The sequence below is a fragment of the Lepidothrix coronata genome, unplaced genomic scaffold, assembly GCF_001604755.1.
Source record: "Lepidothrix coronata isolate B3197 unplaced genomic scaffold, Lepidothrix_coronata-1.0 Scaffold0, whole genome shotgun sequence".
Taxonomy (NCBI): Eukaryota; Metazoa; Chordata; class Aves; order Passeriformes; family Pipridae; genus Lepidothrix; species Lepidothrix coronata.
In genome coordinates, this window is record NW_016690180.1 from 5,783,591 (window position 1) to 5,798,031 (window position 14,441).

The window sequence follows — 14,441 nt, forward strand, 5'->3', positions numbered from 1 at the left end:
TTCAAGAGCCCATTATGAGTTCAGCAGACCCTCATTCCCAGCTGCAAGAACTGCAGTGTTAAATGTTTTAATTGTCTAAATACCAAATTTTATAATTAATCATATTTCTGTGTAAATTCCCTATGGAATATATGGGGTAAGATGTTCGTCTAGCTAGTGATTGAGTCTGTATGCTGTTTTATGGGAACATTCCTGCTATATGTACTGGTAAAACACTCCTGATTACTTTCAGAGACACTGAATGTGGATGTAGAAACAGTTTTATCTTTTAGTTCTATCTTGGCTTAAGTTTTAGGCCATTCTGCAGGTGCTGACAGCCCGATGCTGCAAAGCTTGCTCCTGCAGGAAGAGAGGAGGAGCAAGGCCTTTTTGCTGTGGTGAGCTCTTATATCTGCTCAGTTGTTTTACATAACATCCTGCAGGGCTCGGGTTCCTGTAAGTTCATTTTGAGAAAGTGAAGGTAACATAGATTTCCATTCTAACCAGGTTCAGGCTGCTTAGATGTACATGTCACAAAATGCTTTCAGTATAAGCTCTTATCTTTGGATGTGGAGTAAGCAACTGGAACAAGATCGTGTAAGACTTCCCATTGCATTAACCTACCTATGGAGTTGGGGTGAGACTCAGCATCATAGAGCTCTGCAGTAATTTTCACAGATTGTTCTCTTGACTTGTCTGGCTATACCTTAAATTTTAGCCCCATGCATGGAAAGAGGGTTGCGCACAGCGTTGGAAGTTCTGACTGGGTAGTGCAGTTCCAATAAACTGTCCTTCACTATCTGCCATGTTTTATATTACCATTCCCAAAACATTGAAAACAAGGGAAAAAACCCGGGTTTTTTAGAGGGGCTTTTTATTAGTTTAGTTTTAATTTAAATCAATTCTGTCAGCTAGGCAACCACTTGACCACATAAATGATTGTGCCAACACAAAGGAGACCTTGCCAAATAAGAAGCAAAGGATGACTGGAGGCAGATTCTTTTAAATGGAGAGTTATGCTGATAGTGCTTGTGGATCCACCATCAGTACAAGCATTTCTGTTGCCTGAAGCCTATTCTCAAGGTGTTTGGCCTAAAGAAGTGTAAAGTGACACATTCATCTTAGTGAATGAGCATACTTCGGAGAAGAATGGCACTTTTTAATGCAGGTCAGAGTGGTGGTAGCTCTGCTTATCTGCTACACCTCAAAAATTTCAGTATTGCTATTTGAAGATGGGAGGAGACAGATTTGCCCTCACACTAATCTTGATGGCCCTCTGGCAATAATGCAGGTATTTGAGGAGGGAGAAGAGCAAAGACCTCTGCTTTTTATAGGATTGATGCTCTTGCCATCATTGCTTGTTGCTAGTTCTGATTTTTAAGATGGACTATAATGTGATTTATATTAAGATTCCCAGGGTCAGTTACATGGTCTGGCTTTTGGATCTATGTCTTAAGAAAAGCTCTCCTCCCAAACCACTGCAGTCCTGTGGTAGTGCCCTGCACATAACCATTTAGCATGTGTCAGATGGTGTCCCAAGTTCCATTTAACTGGCCCAGTTACTGTGTCTAGACTAACTAATGTGTGACTGTAATAAATGCAAAGCTGTGATGACAGCAGAGCCACAACAGAAGCTTAAGTGAATATAAAAATACACTGGAATGATGAGTTGGATTAACTAAAACTATTTTTGAAATTACTTTTCTGAGAAATCCTTCAACCTAGCAACATTCTATTTAACCCATTGTCACTACCCAAGGAGATGCTGTCCCAAGGAGACAGATCATAGCTCTGAACAACCAGAATTCTAAATGTACAACATTCATGTTAATTTTGTCTCTAAGCAAAAAGTGATGTGGAATCATAACTACAACTGCAGTGAAGAAAGGTTGTCTTGATGCCACTTTATGTGTCTCAGCAGCCTACATATTCAAGTAAATTAAATGTTATCTGTGTAAATGGGAGTAGGATATAGATGTTAGATGATGCCAAGTGTCCCATCTTGCACTTGATGTCTGTTACCATCTTCAACTGACAATAAATGGACAGGAGGGCTTTATGACAAAACAATTACAAAAAGCAAGGTCTGCTTTGCAACCACAAAGCAGAATAGAAGTGGAATCCCACACAGAGGGAAGTCCACCTTCTCTGGACATTTGTCAGATAAATCCTGCTCTCTGGGAAGTTTTCTGAGGAAAAAACCCATTTACTTGGAAAGCCACTGGTGATGGTTTTTTTTCTGTTGGTTCTTGCTTCATGTCTACCACCTAGTGTTGATAGGGACAGTTTCCAAGTAAAGACTGCAAGTGCACTCTGCAATTCTCTGTTCTGACCTGCTAAGAATTCAGTGAGTCCTTTGCCTCAGGGCATTTGTGCCGTTTTCAACTGAACAACAGCATCTAAAAATAGATACATATTTCTTGAAAGATCTGCTTATTTTAATGAATAAAAGGTCTTTATTTTTTATTTGCTGGAAGAAGAAAAAGGGTTTTTTGGAGGGACATTGTACTGAATGTCAGCAAGGTTGATCTAAGCTGTTTAAATGTACTGAATCAGGGCTGGATCACACATTTTTCAAGTTCATGTGTGGAGGAAGTAAGCTGTGATTTTAGTACTCTTGGGAATGGCGACATCTTCAGCTGGCTTAGCATGTTCTGTACCCAACTGTTGTCATGGCAGGGGCAGACCTTGTCCTCCTACCAAAAACAGCAGTTCTGTATGCAAGTAATACTATGCAAGTTCAAGGATGTACCTTTGAACCAACTCGTTCTAAAGAGAGAAGAAAGATTTTTAAAGCAATGATGATATTGGTAGTACAAGCCAAAGAAGGTTTATACTGCGAAATCAATGTAAAATGTGAAAAGTGGTAGGTAAACGTACACTGGAACAACTGTATATCCGTGTCACTGTATAAATGAATATGATCAAAAAACTATGATTTTTAGGGATCTTTCTCTTGATTTCTCAGAATTGTGTTAAAAATGCTAGTCAAATGACAGATAAAATCCACCTTGGTGGAAAGTGTATGTCTTAATGATGTCTCTGATTAAAGAATTGACAAGAAATTAATTAACCATAGGGCAGGAAATAAAGCATTATATCCAGTAATATTTTTGAGTAAGGTTTTGTGAAGAGGGACTTGGGTGGAATTTAGGCCTCTGTATATAAAGAAACCTAGTGGCTGTTGCTTCTGCAAAAAGGACTTGACTGTTTGACTTCAGTTGTGCCCTTATGTGTGCCCAGAACTAACTTGGCTTTAGCAGGGAGGTGTAGGTCTATGCCCAAACATAACTGAGATCCAGAAAGGAGTTTTTTTGCTTGAATACACTGAAAGGAAAACCCTGCAAGTGCAAAGGAAAACCCTGCAAATGCATGCCTCCCAGGCAATATAGACTGTAGAGTACTTACACAATCACCAAATGAAGTAGCGTGTAGTAGGATTTTGCAGAAGTTATGGCATGGCATTTGTCTCTTACCATGTCATTGCTCCCTGCACTGTTTCTATGTTTTCTGTACTTCAGTGGTTACTGGGCAAGGCAGACCCCTTGCCCAGTACAGAACAGGGCCCAGAACCCAAGCTTGCCCCTTCTATATGGGCATCAACTTTGCATACTTTCTTTCTGGCTCATTGAATTCTCCAATTCATTGCTGCACAGCACCAAGCCTTCAGTGGGCAGATGGGGATGTTCCCCCATGCCAGCATAGGCAGGGGGAGAGGCTAGGAGGAGGGTAAATGCTGGCAAAAGACTTGAGAATTGTGTTTTCCCCACCAGCCCTGCCTAACTAAAAAGAACTTATGGCTTCAACTGTTTGTTTAATTGCAGAGAACTCACTTGTTAGGAGGACCATAGAGATGGTAACTGTAAGTGATGGGATGAAATTTTAACTGTACCTGTTTGATCAATAAAAGTATTATTTTCTTTCAGTTAAGCTTGTTAATTGTGACATGTAGGCAGACATGGTGTCTTTTATTAGACTGGCATTACTGCTAAAAGCTCATAGTTAAGGATTATGATGGGAACTCATACCTTGTTTTTAGTTTAAGTGACTGAAGGTGACTGTATTAAAGGAAGGAAGCAAGCATGTATTCATGTGGGTAACTTAGACTTATTTCATTTCTTACTACCCTAGAGAATCTATTTGCATGCTAATTTCATAGAAAGTTCATTAAACCAACCTGTTTTATGGCTGATGGATCAGCATAGAGCTGTGTTCTGTTGAGGTCTTGCATTTCTTCCTGCTTACAAAGCCTTTCTAACAGCAACTTTTTGCCTTCTGTTACTGTGTTTGCTCTCTCTGTTAATAGCTTTTGGAAGTGGAGTATGGTGTTTTCAGAGGCACTTTTCTTGAGTGGAACAGTTGACACCTCTGTGGACAAAAGCAAAGTCTGTAGTTAGAGCGCACAAGTCAACTGCTGACACTGAAGTTTAGCACATGCTAAATTTTCCTAGAGCTGTTCTTCTGTTCTGCTCTTTTGGCAGTCAGTTGCCTGCTGTTGTGTAAGGGGTCATTGTATAATGGAGAGTAGGAATGCAGCAGACCTTGTAAAAATCACTTACATGTGAAACTTTCAGTTTTGCCTAGCTACAGCCTTCTCCAAGATGTACTTACATAACAGACAATACATGAAAGTATATTTAATCACACAGAGTTAGTCTGTTAGTACAGTTTGTGATGGTGAACTGAGCAAGCTGTATTCAGAAATGTCATTTTCAGATCATTTGTGTTCATCTGTCTGTAGACAAGACATCATGTTAGTATTAAAAATAGGGGTGAGCCTCCTAAAAACTAAGTTTGTCATCCTGCATTGTTCGACTTTCCCATTATTTAGGGATTGACAATTCTGCAGGAAGAAAAATAAGCTCTGACCTTTCCTATATCAGATCGCGTGCTGTGTATTTCTATCCTTCCCATCACCTTTCTCTCTCCATGATTGTGTACCGTATCTTCTCTTTGGAATAGCTGTCTTAACCTGTTTTCTTGTCTACAACACGTTAGTCATTACATGTTAGACATGGTATGTCTAAACGTAATTTCTTCTCTCATTTACAGACACATAGTGTAATATGAGGAAGTCACATCCATGACACTGATACTGTCCCTTTTTTCCCCCCAAGCAACACAGGTAATTCAGATATCTTGCTTTAAAAATATTTTTATCATTTCTTTGCACATGATTCTTATGAATCAGAAAAGTATTTCGTGATGTTTACCTCATTTATACCAGGGATGAAGACTGAAATAAAGAAATGGGAGTTTTCCTTAGGCCCACATTTTTATCAGAACTCTTCTTTTGCAGATTGTTGTGTGTGAGAGAAGGTTGGCTTGGAGCTTGGTGTTAAGTTCTAGGATTTTCTTTAACTGTTTGAATACTGGCAATGAGAATCTGGCATCCAATTCAACAGCAGTGTATAGATGCTTTTAAAAGTCAGGGGCTCTTACCATCGTTACATGTTTTTCTCTTGATACTCAAGGATCCTGTGTTTGCTGTAACATCTCCCACTGAAACACAGAAGAGAAAAATAAGGTGACTAAGTATTTTGCAGAGATTCTCAGGGCACAGTCAGTCACACACCAAAAAGTTTTATCCTGCAAAAGCAAATACAGTGGGACAAGTGACCTGGAGCAATAAGAATATACTAGAAAAGGTAGGTGCTGGCTTGGCACACAAAATCAGAGTGGAGACACATTTATTTGGCAGATGCCTCAACCAGATTAATAACTAAAGCTTCTTTTTTAACATTATTGTTTTACTGTCTGCTGCATCAGCATTCACGGCCCAGATTACACAGTCTTTTTCTAGCATGCTAAAATGTAAACCAGCCAGTTTGGTTCAAATATTCTTGGTGCTGACAAATCCCACTCATGGAGAGCAGAAATGAGCAGTGATATTTTCAGTTTCTGCATTTGGAAGAAAATATGTCTGGAGATTGAGATTGAGCACAAGAGTTAGGCAGGGGAGAAGCAGTGAGTCATCCCATAGCTGTGTGGATGTCATTCCAGCCTCAACTCATACACTACTGTATGGTGCCCTTGGACACCACATTAGGGCTCTAATTCTTGACTGAGGACAGCTGACTTAAATTCCTGCTCAAGTTGTTGATCTAGCCTCTGCTGCAGAATGGTTCAAGTCCTTAACTAACATTTGTGGTGTTGCAAATTATCATCTAACATATTGAGAACAATCGGAATTAGTTCTGGTTTACCATAACTCACTGAGCTCTAAGATGCAGAGGTTCAGTTGCTTCTACAAGAGCATCTCATCTGCCTGGAGCAGGGGCAGGTGCCCCGATGGCTGTAGCAGCTGGCCAGTCATGAGAACCCTTATAGCAGACACAAGATTAGCTGTGTGGTTCCTAGATCACAATACTTTTGATACTAAAATAGAAGCAAACTCTGTTTTGAAAACTGAATCTGCTTTAGGAAAATCAATATATTTACAAGTGCTCAAATAAACATCACTGCCCTGGATTTTTCTTTCTCTTGACTGTGGTGTGAATTGAATTAATATAGTTTGGGTTTTTGGAGTCCTTGCACTTGGCTTGGTTGCTACAGATTTTTGCAGTTCTAAATGGTACGAGCTTGCAGCTCTCTATCCATCAGACTTTACATGCCTACTATATGACCTCTAGAACCTGCCATGTTTTCTAGCACCATTTCATTGTGTCTCACTTGGGCTTCCAAAAGCAAAGATTCTCCAATAACATTGAACGCTTCAGGTGCTTTCACTTTTTGTAAATATTCTCACTTCTACATACCTGTAGAGACCATCTGTGTACACTGAGTATACCCTATGTAATCATGCAGATACAGCTTCCTCAGTTATTTTCCCTCCCCAGTTCTGGCCATGTGTTTTACCCCTACAGCATGGCTCAACAGGCAACCTTAAAAAGTTTCACTTTAAACACTTTATCTCATCACTGAAGTTTTTAGTACCTGATAGGACACTTGAACTTTCACATCCCCAGCTTGAGGGACCCAGAGGCTGTCTTCTTAAGATACAGTCAACTTCATCGTAAAATCTCATTTTTCTCCTGGGATTTCCAAGATGCTCATTTTCTTTCTGCAGTGCACGGTATTCATATTTTAGGTTCTTGTACTTTGTGCGACATTGTTTCCAGTCTCTGTCTATACCACGTTTCATTAACCTTCTGGCAATTTCCTCAAAGATTTCTTTATTTCTTGTGGCGCCTTCAAGCATTTGTTGTATCTTTTCATCTGACCATATGTTTATCAGAGCTCTCACTTCATTATCACTCCAGTGCTTTCCTGCTCCAGTGTCATTAACTGTAATAACTTTAAAGTGATTTTGTGCTTCTTCCAAGTGAATGTGATTGTCTGAAAATATAAACAAAACAACAACTAAATATAAATGCTATAAATATATGCTAAATATACATATATTAAAACATAATTGTAACTAATGATTCTTTTAACTTTACAATATTAGTATCCATAGGTGATTACTTTTCTCTTAAATATGCAAAATATGTAGCAAGTGGAATCTCTTATTTCTCCAAGGCATATAAAAGTCAACATTTTGTCAGTGTAATTTTGTTACTGTTGTCAAATTAAAGACAGATGTTATATGTAGGAAAGCAATAGCCCTTAAGCTTTAAAGCAAAAGACTTCAGCATTGATAAGAAAATGGCTTTCCAGTGTGGTTTCAAATTAAAATGGCAAGGCAAAATATCATGCAAATGAAAATGCTACTGGGGATTCAATAGAAGAAAAAGAAATCTTCAGATGTAAAAATATTCAGAAGTAGGCAGATGCTGCTCATCAGATGAGTATGGACGGCAAAGCTGTACTACAGTATTAATGCAAGTTTTGCTCATGACAGGGAACAGAGCTATGAAACTAATTTTTAAGTTTAGTAATAAAGCTAGACTGGAGTCAGAAGTAGAAAAGTAGAACTGTTTACAGTAGAGATCTGGTTGCTCCAGCTTTGGTACTGAAATTACAATGTGAATAATTTCAGAATAAATGCATGGAAATTAATACTCACCTGTTTCGACCATCTGTTTTGCTACTGGCGTACAAGATCTGTCTTCTGAGGTAGTGCTTATGGAATCATCATCTATAGAAACACACAGTTCTAAATAAAATGGACTTAGACAAATAAATTGCTACTATTAGTGTTATCCTTTGTAGGAAATACCTACTTCACTTAAAAGTGTTCTAACCCCTTAGTCTAACCTATTAGTTATAGAATTGTAGAATCACAGAATCATAGAATCATTTAGGATGGAGAAGACCTCTGAGATTGAGTCCCACCATTTACCCAGCACTGCCAAGTCCAGCACTAAACCATGTCCCTAAGTGCCCCATCCACGTGTCTTTTAAATACCTCCAGGGGTGTTGACTCTACCAGTTCCCTGGGCAACCTGTTCCAATGCTTGACCACACTTTTGGTGAAGAAATTTTTCTTCGTATCCAATGAGGCCATTTCCTCTCATCACTTACTACCTGGAAGAAGAAACTGACCCCCACCTCACTACAACCTCCCTTCAGGTGGTTGTAGAAAGCAATAAGGAAGCCTCCTGAGCCTCCTTTTCTCCAGGATAAACAACCCCCATTCCCTCAGCCGCTCTTCACAAGTCTTGTGCTCCGGACCTTTCACCAGCTCCATTGCTCTTCCCTGGACTTGTTCCAGTGCCTCCTTATCTTTCTTTCAGTGAGGGGCCCAAAACTGAAAACAGGATTCAAGGTGTGGCCTCACCAGTGCCAAGTACAGGGTGATAATCCCTTCCCTGGTCCTACTGGCCACACTATTTCTGATACAAGCCAGGATGCCATTGGCCTCCTTGGCCACCTGGGCACACTGCTGGCTCATGTTCAGCCAGCTGTGGACCAGTACCCCCCAGGTCCTTTCCAACTGGGCAGCTTTCCAGCTACTCTTCCCCCAGCCTGTAGCGCTGCAGGAGGTTGTTGTGACCCAAGTTCAGGACCCAGCACTTAGCCTTGATGAACCTCATACCATTGGCCTCAGCCCATCGATCCAGCCTGTCCAGAACCCCCTGCAGAGCCTTCCTGCCTTGCAGCAGATAAACGCTCCCACCCAACTTGGAGTAGTCTGCAAACTAACTGAGGTTTCACTCAATCCTCTTGTCCAGATCATTGATGAAGATATTAAACAGGGCTGGCCCCAACACTGACCCCAGGGGAACACCGCTGGTGACTGGCCACCAGCTGGATGTAACTGCACCACCACTCTCTGGGCCTGGCCATTCAGCCTGTTTTTCACCCAGTGTAGTGTACACCTGTCCAAGCCACAAGCAAATGCTTTCTCCAGGAGAGTGCTGTAGGAGACAGCATCAAAGGCTTTGCTGAAGTCCAGGTAGACAATATCCACAACCTTTCCCTCATCCACAAAGTGGGTCACCTTGTCATAGAAGGAGACCAGGTTGGTCAAGCAGGACCTGCCTTTGCTAAGTCTGTGCTGGCTGGGCCTCATCTCCTCTTTGTCTTGTACATGCTATGTGATTGCACTTAAGGTGATCTGTTCCATAACCTCTGGCAAGGAGGTCAGGCTGACAGCCCTTCTTGTAGTTGGGTATCACATTTGCCAAACTCAAGACAACGTGGACCTCCCTGATTAGCCAGGACTACTTGTAAATAATGGAAAGTGGTTGAGTGAGCTCTTACACCGGCTCCCCGAGTATCTTTGGGTGGATCCCATCCTGCCCCAAAGACTTGTGTGTGTCTAAGTGCTGTAGCAAATTGTTGACCATTTCCCTTTGGATTATGGGGGCTTCCTTGTGCTCCCCATCTCTGTCTTCTGGCTCAAGGGGCTGGGTACCCTGAGGACAACTGGTCTTGCTATTAAAGATTGAGGCAAAGAAGATATTAAGTACCTCAGCCCTTTCCTTAAGTGAGTATGTTTTCCCCTCCATCCAATAAAGGATGGTGATTCTACTTATCCGTCCTTGTGTTGCTGATGTATTTATAGAAACATTTTTGTTGTCTTTTACAGCAGTAACCAGATTAAGTTCTGGTTGGGTTTTAGACCTTCTCATTTTCTTCCTGTATAACCTCATGTTATGTTTGTAGTCCTCCTGAGTTACCTGCGCATTCTTCCAAAGGCCATAAAGTCTCCTTTTTTTCCTGAGTTCCAGCCAAAGCTCTCTGTTCAGCCAGGCCAGTCTTCTTCCCCACTGGCTTGTCTTTTGGCACATGGAAATTACTTGCTACTGCACCTGAAAGATTTCCTCCTTGGAGGATGTCCAGACTTCCTAGGCTCCTTTGCCTCTCAGAATTGCCTACCAAGGAACTCAACCATGTCCGAAACAGGCCAAAATCTGCTCTCCAGAAGTTCAAGGTGGCAGTTGTGCTGACCCCCTTCCTTACTTCATCAAGAACTTAAAACTGTCATTTAGTGACCGCTGTGCCCAAGAAGCTTCCAACCACCACATCTCCCTGTGGTGGTCCTTCTCTGTTCACAAACACCAGGTCCAGCAGGCACCTGCCCTATTTGACTCCCTCACCAGCTATGCCAGGCAGTTATCTGCCACACACTCCTCGAACCTCCTAGACTGTTTCATTTCTACTGTGCTGTATTTCCAGCAGACATCTGGTAAATTGAAGTCCTCCCAAAGGATCAGCAATTGTGAGACTTTTCCCAGTTGCTTATAAAGTATTTAATCTGTGTCTGCACTCTGGCTGGGTGGTAATAAACTCCCACCAGGATACCTGTCTTGTTGCCTTTCCCCAGTTCTTACCCATAAACACTCAACTTGATCAGCACCATCATTAAGCTCTAGACAGTCAAAACACTCTCTAACTTACAGGGTACCCTACAGCTTCTCCTTTCTTGCCTATTTCTTCTGAAGAGTTTTACAGCCATCCATTGCAGCACTCCAGTTGTGTGGGTCTTCCCACAGTGTCTCCAAGATGGCACTATGTCATAGTTTTCCTGCTACACATTGACTTCCAGCTCCTCCTGTTGTTGCCAGTGGTGTGTGCATTAGTATAGGTGCACTTCAGGCTTTTGATCCCACCACCTTTTTAGGGGGAGAAGCGCTGATACCTACATGGCCATTCTCAGGCGCTTCTGTGGTTTCTAGCACATCACTAAATCCCTGTGTCTTTGCTGCCACATGGATCTCTATCCCCTGACTACTGAGACAGCAGATCAAAGGACGTCTGTAACACACCATCCCTGGTGTGCTGCCCTCAGGCTTATCTCTAGCGAGTTTGGTTTTATCCCTTTCTACCTTCAAATATATTTTAAAGCTCTTTCAGTGAGCTCTGCTAACTCCTGTGCTAAGATACTTTTCTCCCTTTGAGACAGGTGTCAGCAGGTCTGGTGTCATGTTAAGTGGAACCATGATCAAAAAAATCAACATTTTCCTTGTGACACCAGGCTTGGAGCCAGGTATTGATCTGCTGGCTCTCCCCATTTCTTCCCTCATCATTCCCTGCAACTAGAGGGATAGAAGAGAACACTACTTGTGCTCCTGATCTCTTAACCAGTTGTTCCAAGGCCTTGAAGTCTCTCTTGATTTCCTTTAGACTTCTATCTGCAACTTCAGCACTGTCTACCTGAAAATCATCATTCTTGAAATCATCTATGGACGTCAGAACCCAGCTTTGCTGGTTTTGGGCTCATTTCCTCATGACTGGACTTCTCTGAGGCTGAAAGTTCACTTTTTTGTGGAATTACTTTTAGGTTTGGGAGGAAGAGAAAGATTAGTTCTCATTGTTTTGGTAGGGGATGTCATAGACCAATTATCTTCAATACTGTCTTCAGTAAAGGGTAGAAGTAAATATTTGTTATATGTTTTGAAAAACTGAGTGCTTAGTTTAAGCTCTGTCAGAAATAAGAGATAGTCTGTAAATAAGCAGATTCTTTTGATGTGCTTTCCATAATGGTACTTGCCAATATATGCACAGAGCAGTACTTGGAATTCATATTTGCTCTATAACTCATTTTCTCTTAAGTGATTTGGCAAATACTTTTTTTTTTCATAAGAATGTGCAAGAATAAATTTTATACCTATGGAAAACTTAGAATCAGAAATTATAAGCATGTCTGTGTGATTTACTTGGGGTACTAGAAAAAAAGTGGTTTTTTTCCATAAATAGGCACCCTATAACTTTCTATAACTTTCCTTGGGAAAATTCTTGCATCTTCCTTAACACTTGCAGCTATTGAAGATGGGCCAAAATGGAGCTGTAGGTCTGCTCCTGGGCTCTTAATGGCTTTTTTTTTTTAACTATTTAACAAAACCCCCCATGGCTTTCATTTATGTGCTCATTCTCTCAACCATACTGTCTCTCTAATCTCTTTCTGTCTTTGGCAATGGCACTTGTGTAGTGCTGACTTGCACAATTACTGTCCTCAGTTGGGTATTATATGATAGGAACAGGGAATTTGTGTGTATAAGGCAGTCAGTTGATCTTCATGACATTTTATTCTTTGCTTCACATTTGTGTGACCTCACTATGTCTCAACTTTCAAGGTCACAGATTAACTTTATCCTCAATGTAACTTGTGTTTCTGTGTGTCATTGTTGTGATGGCACTGCTCTGATGTTGTCCTCAGTGTCATACTCACCACAGTTGTCTTAAATAGTCAAGATCAGCCAATGCAAACAGTTGTAAAGGCTGTGTTGCACTGGATGTCTCAACACCCAAATTCCAGATAACATAATTGCTGAGAAGGAAGCTTTTCCCTGGTATGCCTGATGCATACAATAGAAATGTTCTTATGGTAGAAACTTTAGGTGTCAAAGGTCAAAGAACTGCTGTTCACAGAATCATTATAATTGATTTTTTTTATTTTTTCCCATTAATTTCTGCATACAAACAGCACTACTGTAGAGTATATTTTGATCCAGGGGGTCAGGTCACTAGATTTCAATGTCATTAATTATTTCCTCTGATGTATTTTTTTTCGTGATCTTCTGTGGTTTCTATGCTCATTTATTCCAGAATATTGATATCCCTGCTGTGTTCTAATGTTAAATTTTAACACTTTAAATAAAACAAATCTCCTGATTACTTGTCATTGAATATATGATTTCTTCATATTGCTGAGGCTCTGACTTCAGTTTTACTTGTAAAGTTTGAAAATACAGACAAGGTATAAAATATTCTGAGTTTCTGAGACAGCTATTTAGCTCTCCAGTTTATCCTGTCTAGGAACTGTGTAAGAAAAACTGTATTTGTGTCACAATCAAATGCAGACTAATCACATCTAGCATAAAAAGAGGCATGTTGTCTGGGAAAATAAGATTTTGTTACAATTATGGGAAGGAGAAATAACAGTTCATACATTGTTGCACTATGAAATCAAGAAAAAACCATTTTATCATCACCAAGAAGTAGATAAGTATAATTTGCCAGGATAACATATGAACGTTAGAAATCTGCAATTCACAAGATAATCAAGACAAAGTCTTGACCTACCTATGTCAATTGTCTCCTTCTTTATTTGTGTGGTTTCCAGAGCTGCCGGGGTGGAGTTGACAAAGTCCCCCTCATCCTCAAGGATTTCTGTAAAAAATAATAATTTACAGAGTTCTTATTAACTGAACAGGTCTTGAGTGATGTCTTTAGAATCACCAACTTCAGAATACCATTCAAGATTTCCTGTCTTAAGACAGTAAAGTTGCCATTTCTCTGCAGTAGTGGGCTTAAGAGCAGAGTGTACCCACTTATTTATTAAAGTACATCCAGAATACCACGTAACAGCTGCATAATATAAGTTTATGGGATAAATGTGCAAACTCTTTAAGTTATTTAAACCTGAATCAGAATTTGTAGATTGTTTTGCTGATTGTGGTTGAAAGATATATAGTAACTGGCAAACGTGTGGGCAGCAGAACAGGCAAGACAGTGAATTTCATGAGGGGGGCAATACATACTGAAATTACTGAAAGACTCCGAAGTGACTGATGCCAGAAGTGTCTGAATCAGCTTCAGAAGGGGCAAGGGCCCTGACATTGCATCAGGGTGCTGTGCCTGGACAACTGATCTGCAAGGCTGCCTGCCTGCCTGATGAAGACAGTGTCCTAATGCCTGTCCGAGAGCATCCCCACTGCTTCAGCTTTCGAGGAGTTTACATGACACAGCTGGGTGACAGAAGTGTCCCTGGGCTCTCCTCCATGGGGAGGAGATCTCCACTACTCTGCCATTGGCCCACTGCTGTTTAAGGGAGAATTCCACCCCTCAGGCAGGTGGATGATGCAAGCGGTCTAGCTGATCCTCACTTCCAGGTGAGGACACTGCTCTACAGAGATTAAATGGTGAAGGACACACCACAGATCAATGACAGCAGTTTTTGGCTCCCAGCCTGTTCTCGGTCCACTCAAGAATATTACCCCTAAACATTGAGCAATAAAGTTTAATCTAGAGCTATTTTATTAAAAATTACCCCCCCAAATCAATACAGCCTTGTTTGCATCAGATGTTCTTTACTATGTGACCAGCATCATGTGCCTTTTTATTTTAGTTTT

The 14,441-nt window shown here is 40.8% G+C and overlaps 2 protein-coding genes across 5 annotated transcripts in view; one reads left to right on the forward strand and one right to left on the reverse strand.

The window, feature by feature from the left end:
* PPAT (phosphoribosyl pyrophosphate amidotransferase) overlaps positions 1 to 14,441 on the forward strand; it is a 47,437-nt gene that overhangs the window by 4,147 nt on the left and 28,849 nt on the right. The gene's annotated exons all lie outside the window — the stretch shown is intronic.
* The window catches only part of LOC108493648 (trihelix transcription factor GT-2), a 29,291-nt gene continuing 14,951 nt past the window's right edge, over positions 102 to 14,441 (reverse strand). For all 3 annotated transcript variants that reach the window (XM_017807466.1, XM_017807401.1, XM_017807321.1), the window contains 5 exons: positions 13,393 to 13,479; positions 7,988 to 8,059; positions 6,916 to 7,317; positions 5,422 to 5,481; positions 102 to 4,347 (listed from right to left, as the gene is read on the reverse strand). In XM_017807466.1, coding sequence (XP_017662955.1) covers positions 4,133 to 4,347; positions 5,422 to 5,481; positions 6,916 to 7,317; positions 7,988 to 8,059; positions 13,393 to 13,479 — 836 coding nt within the window. In that variant the 3' untranslated portion in view covers positions 102 to 4,132. The remainder of the gene's footprint in view (positions 4,348 to 5,421; positions 5,482 to 6,915; positions 7,318 to 7,987; positions 8,060 to 13,392; positions 13,480 to 14,441) is intronic.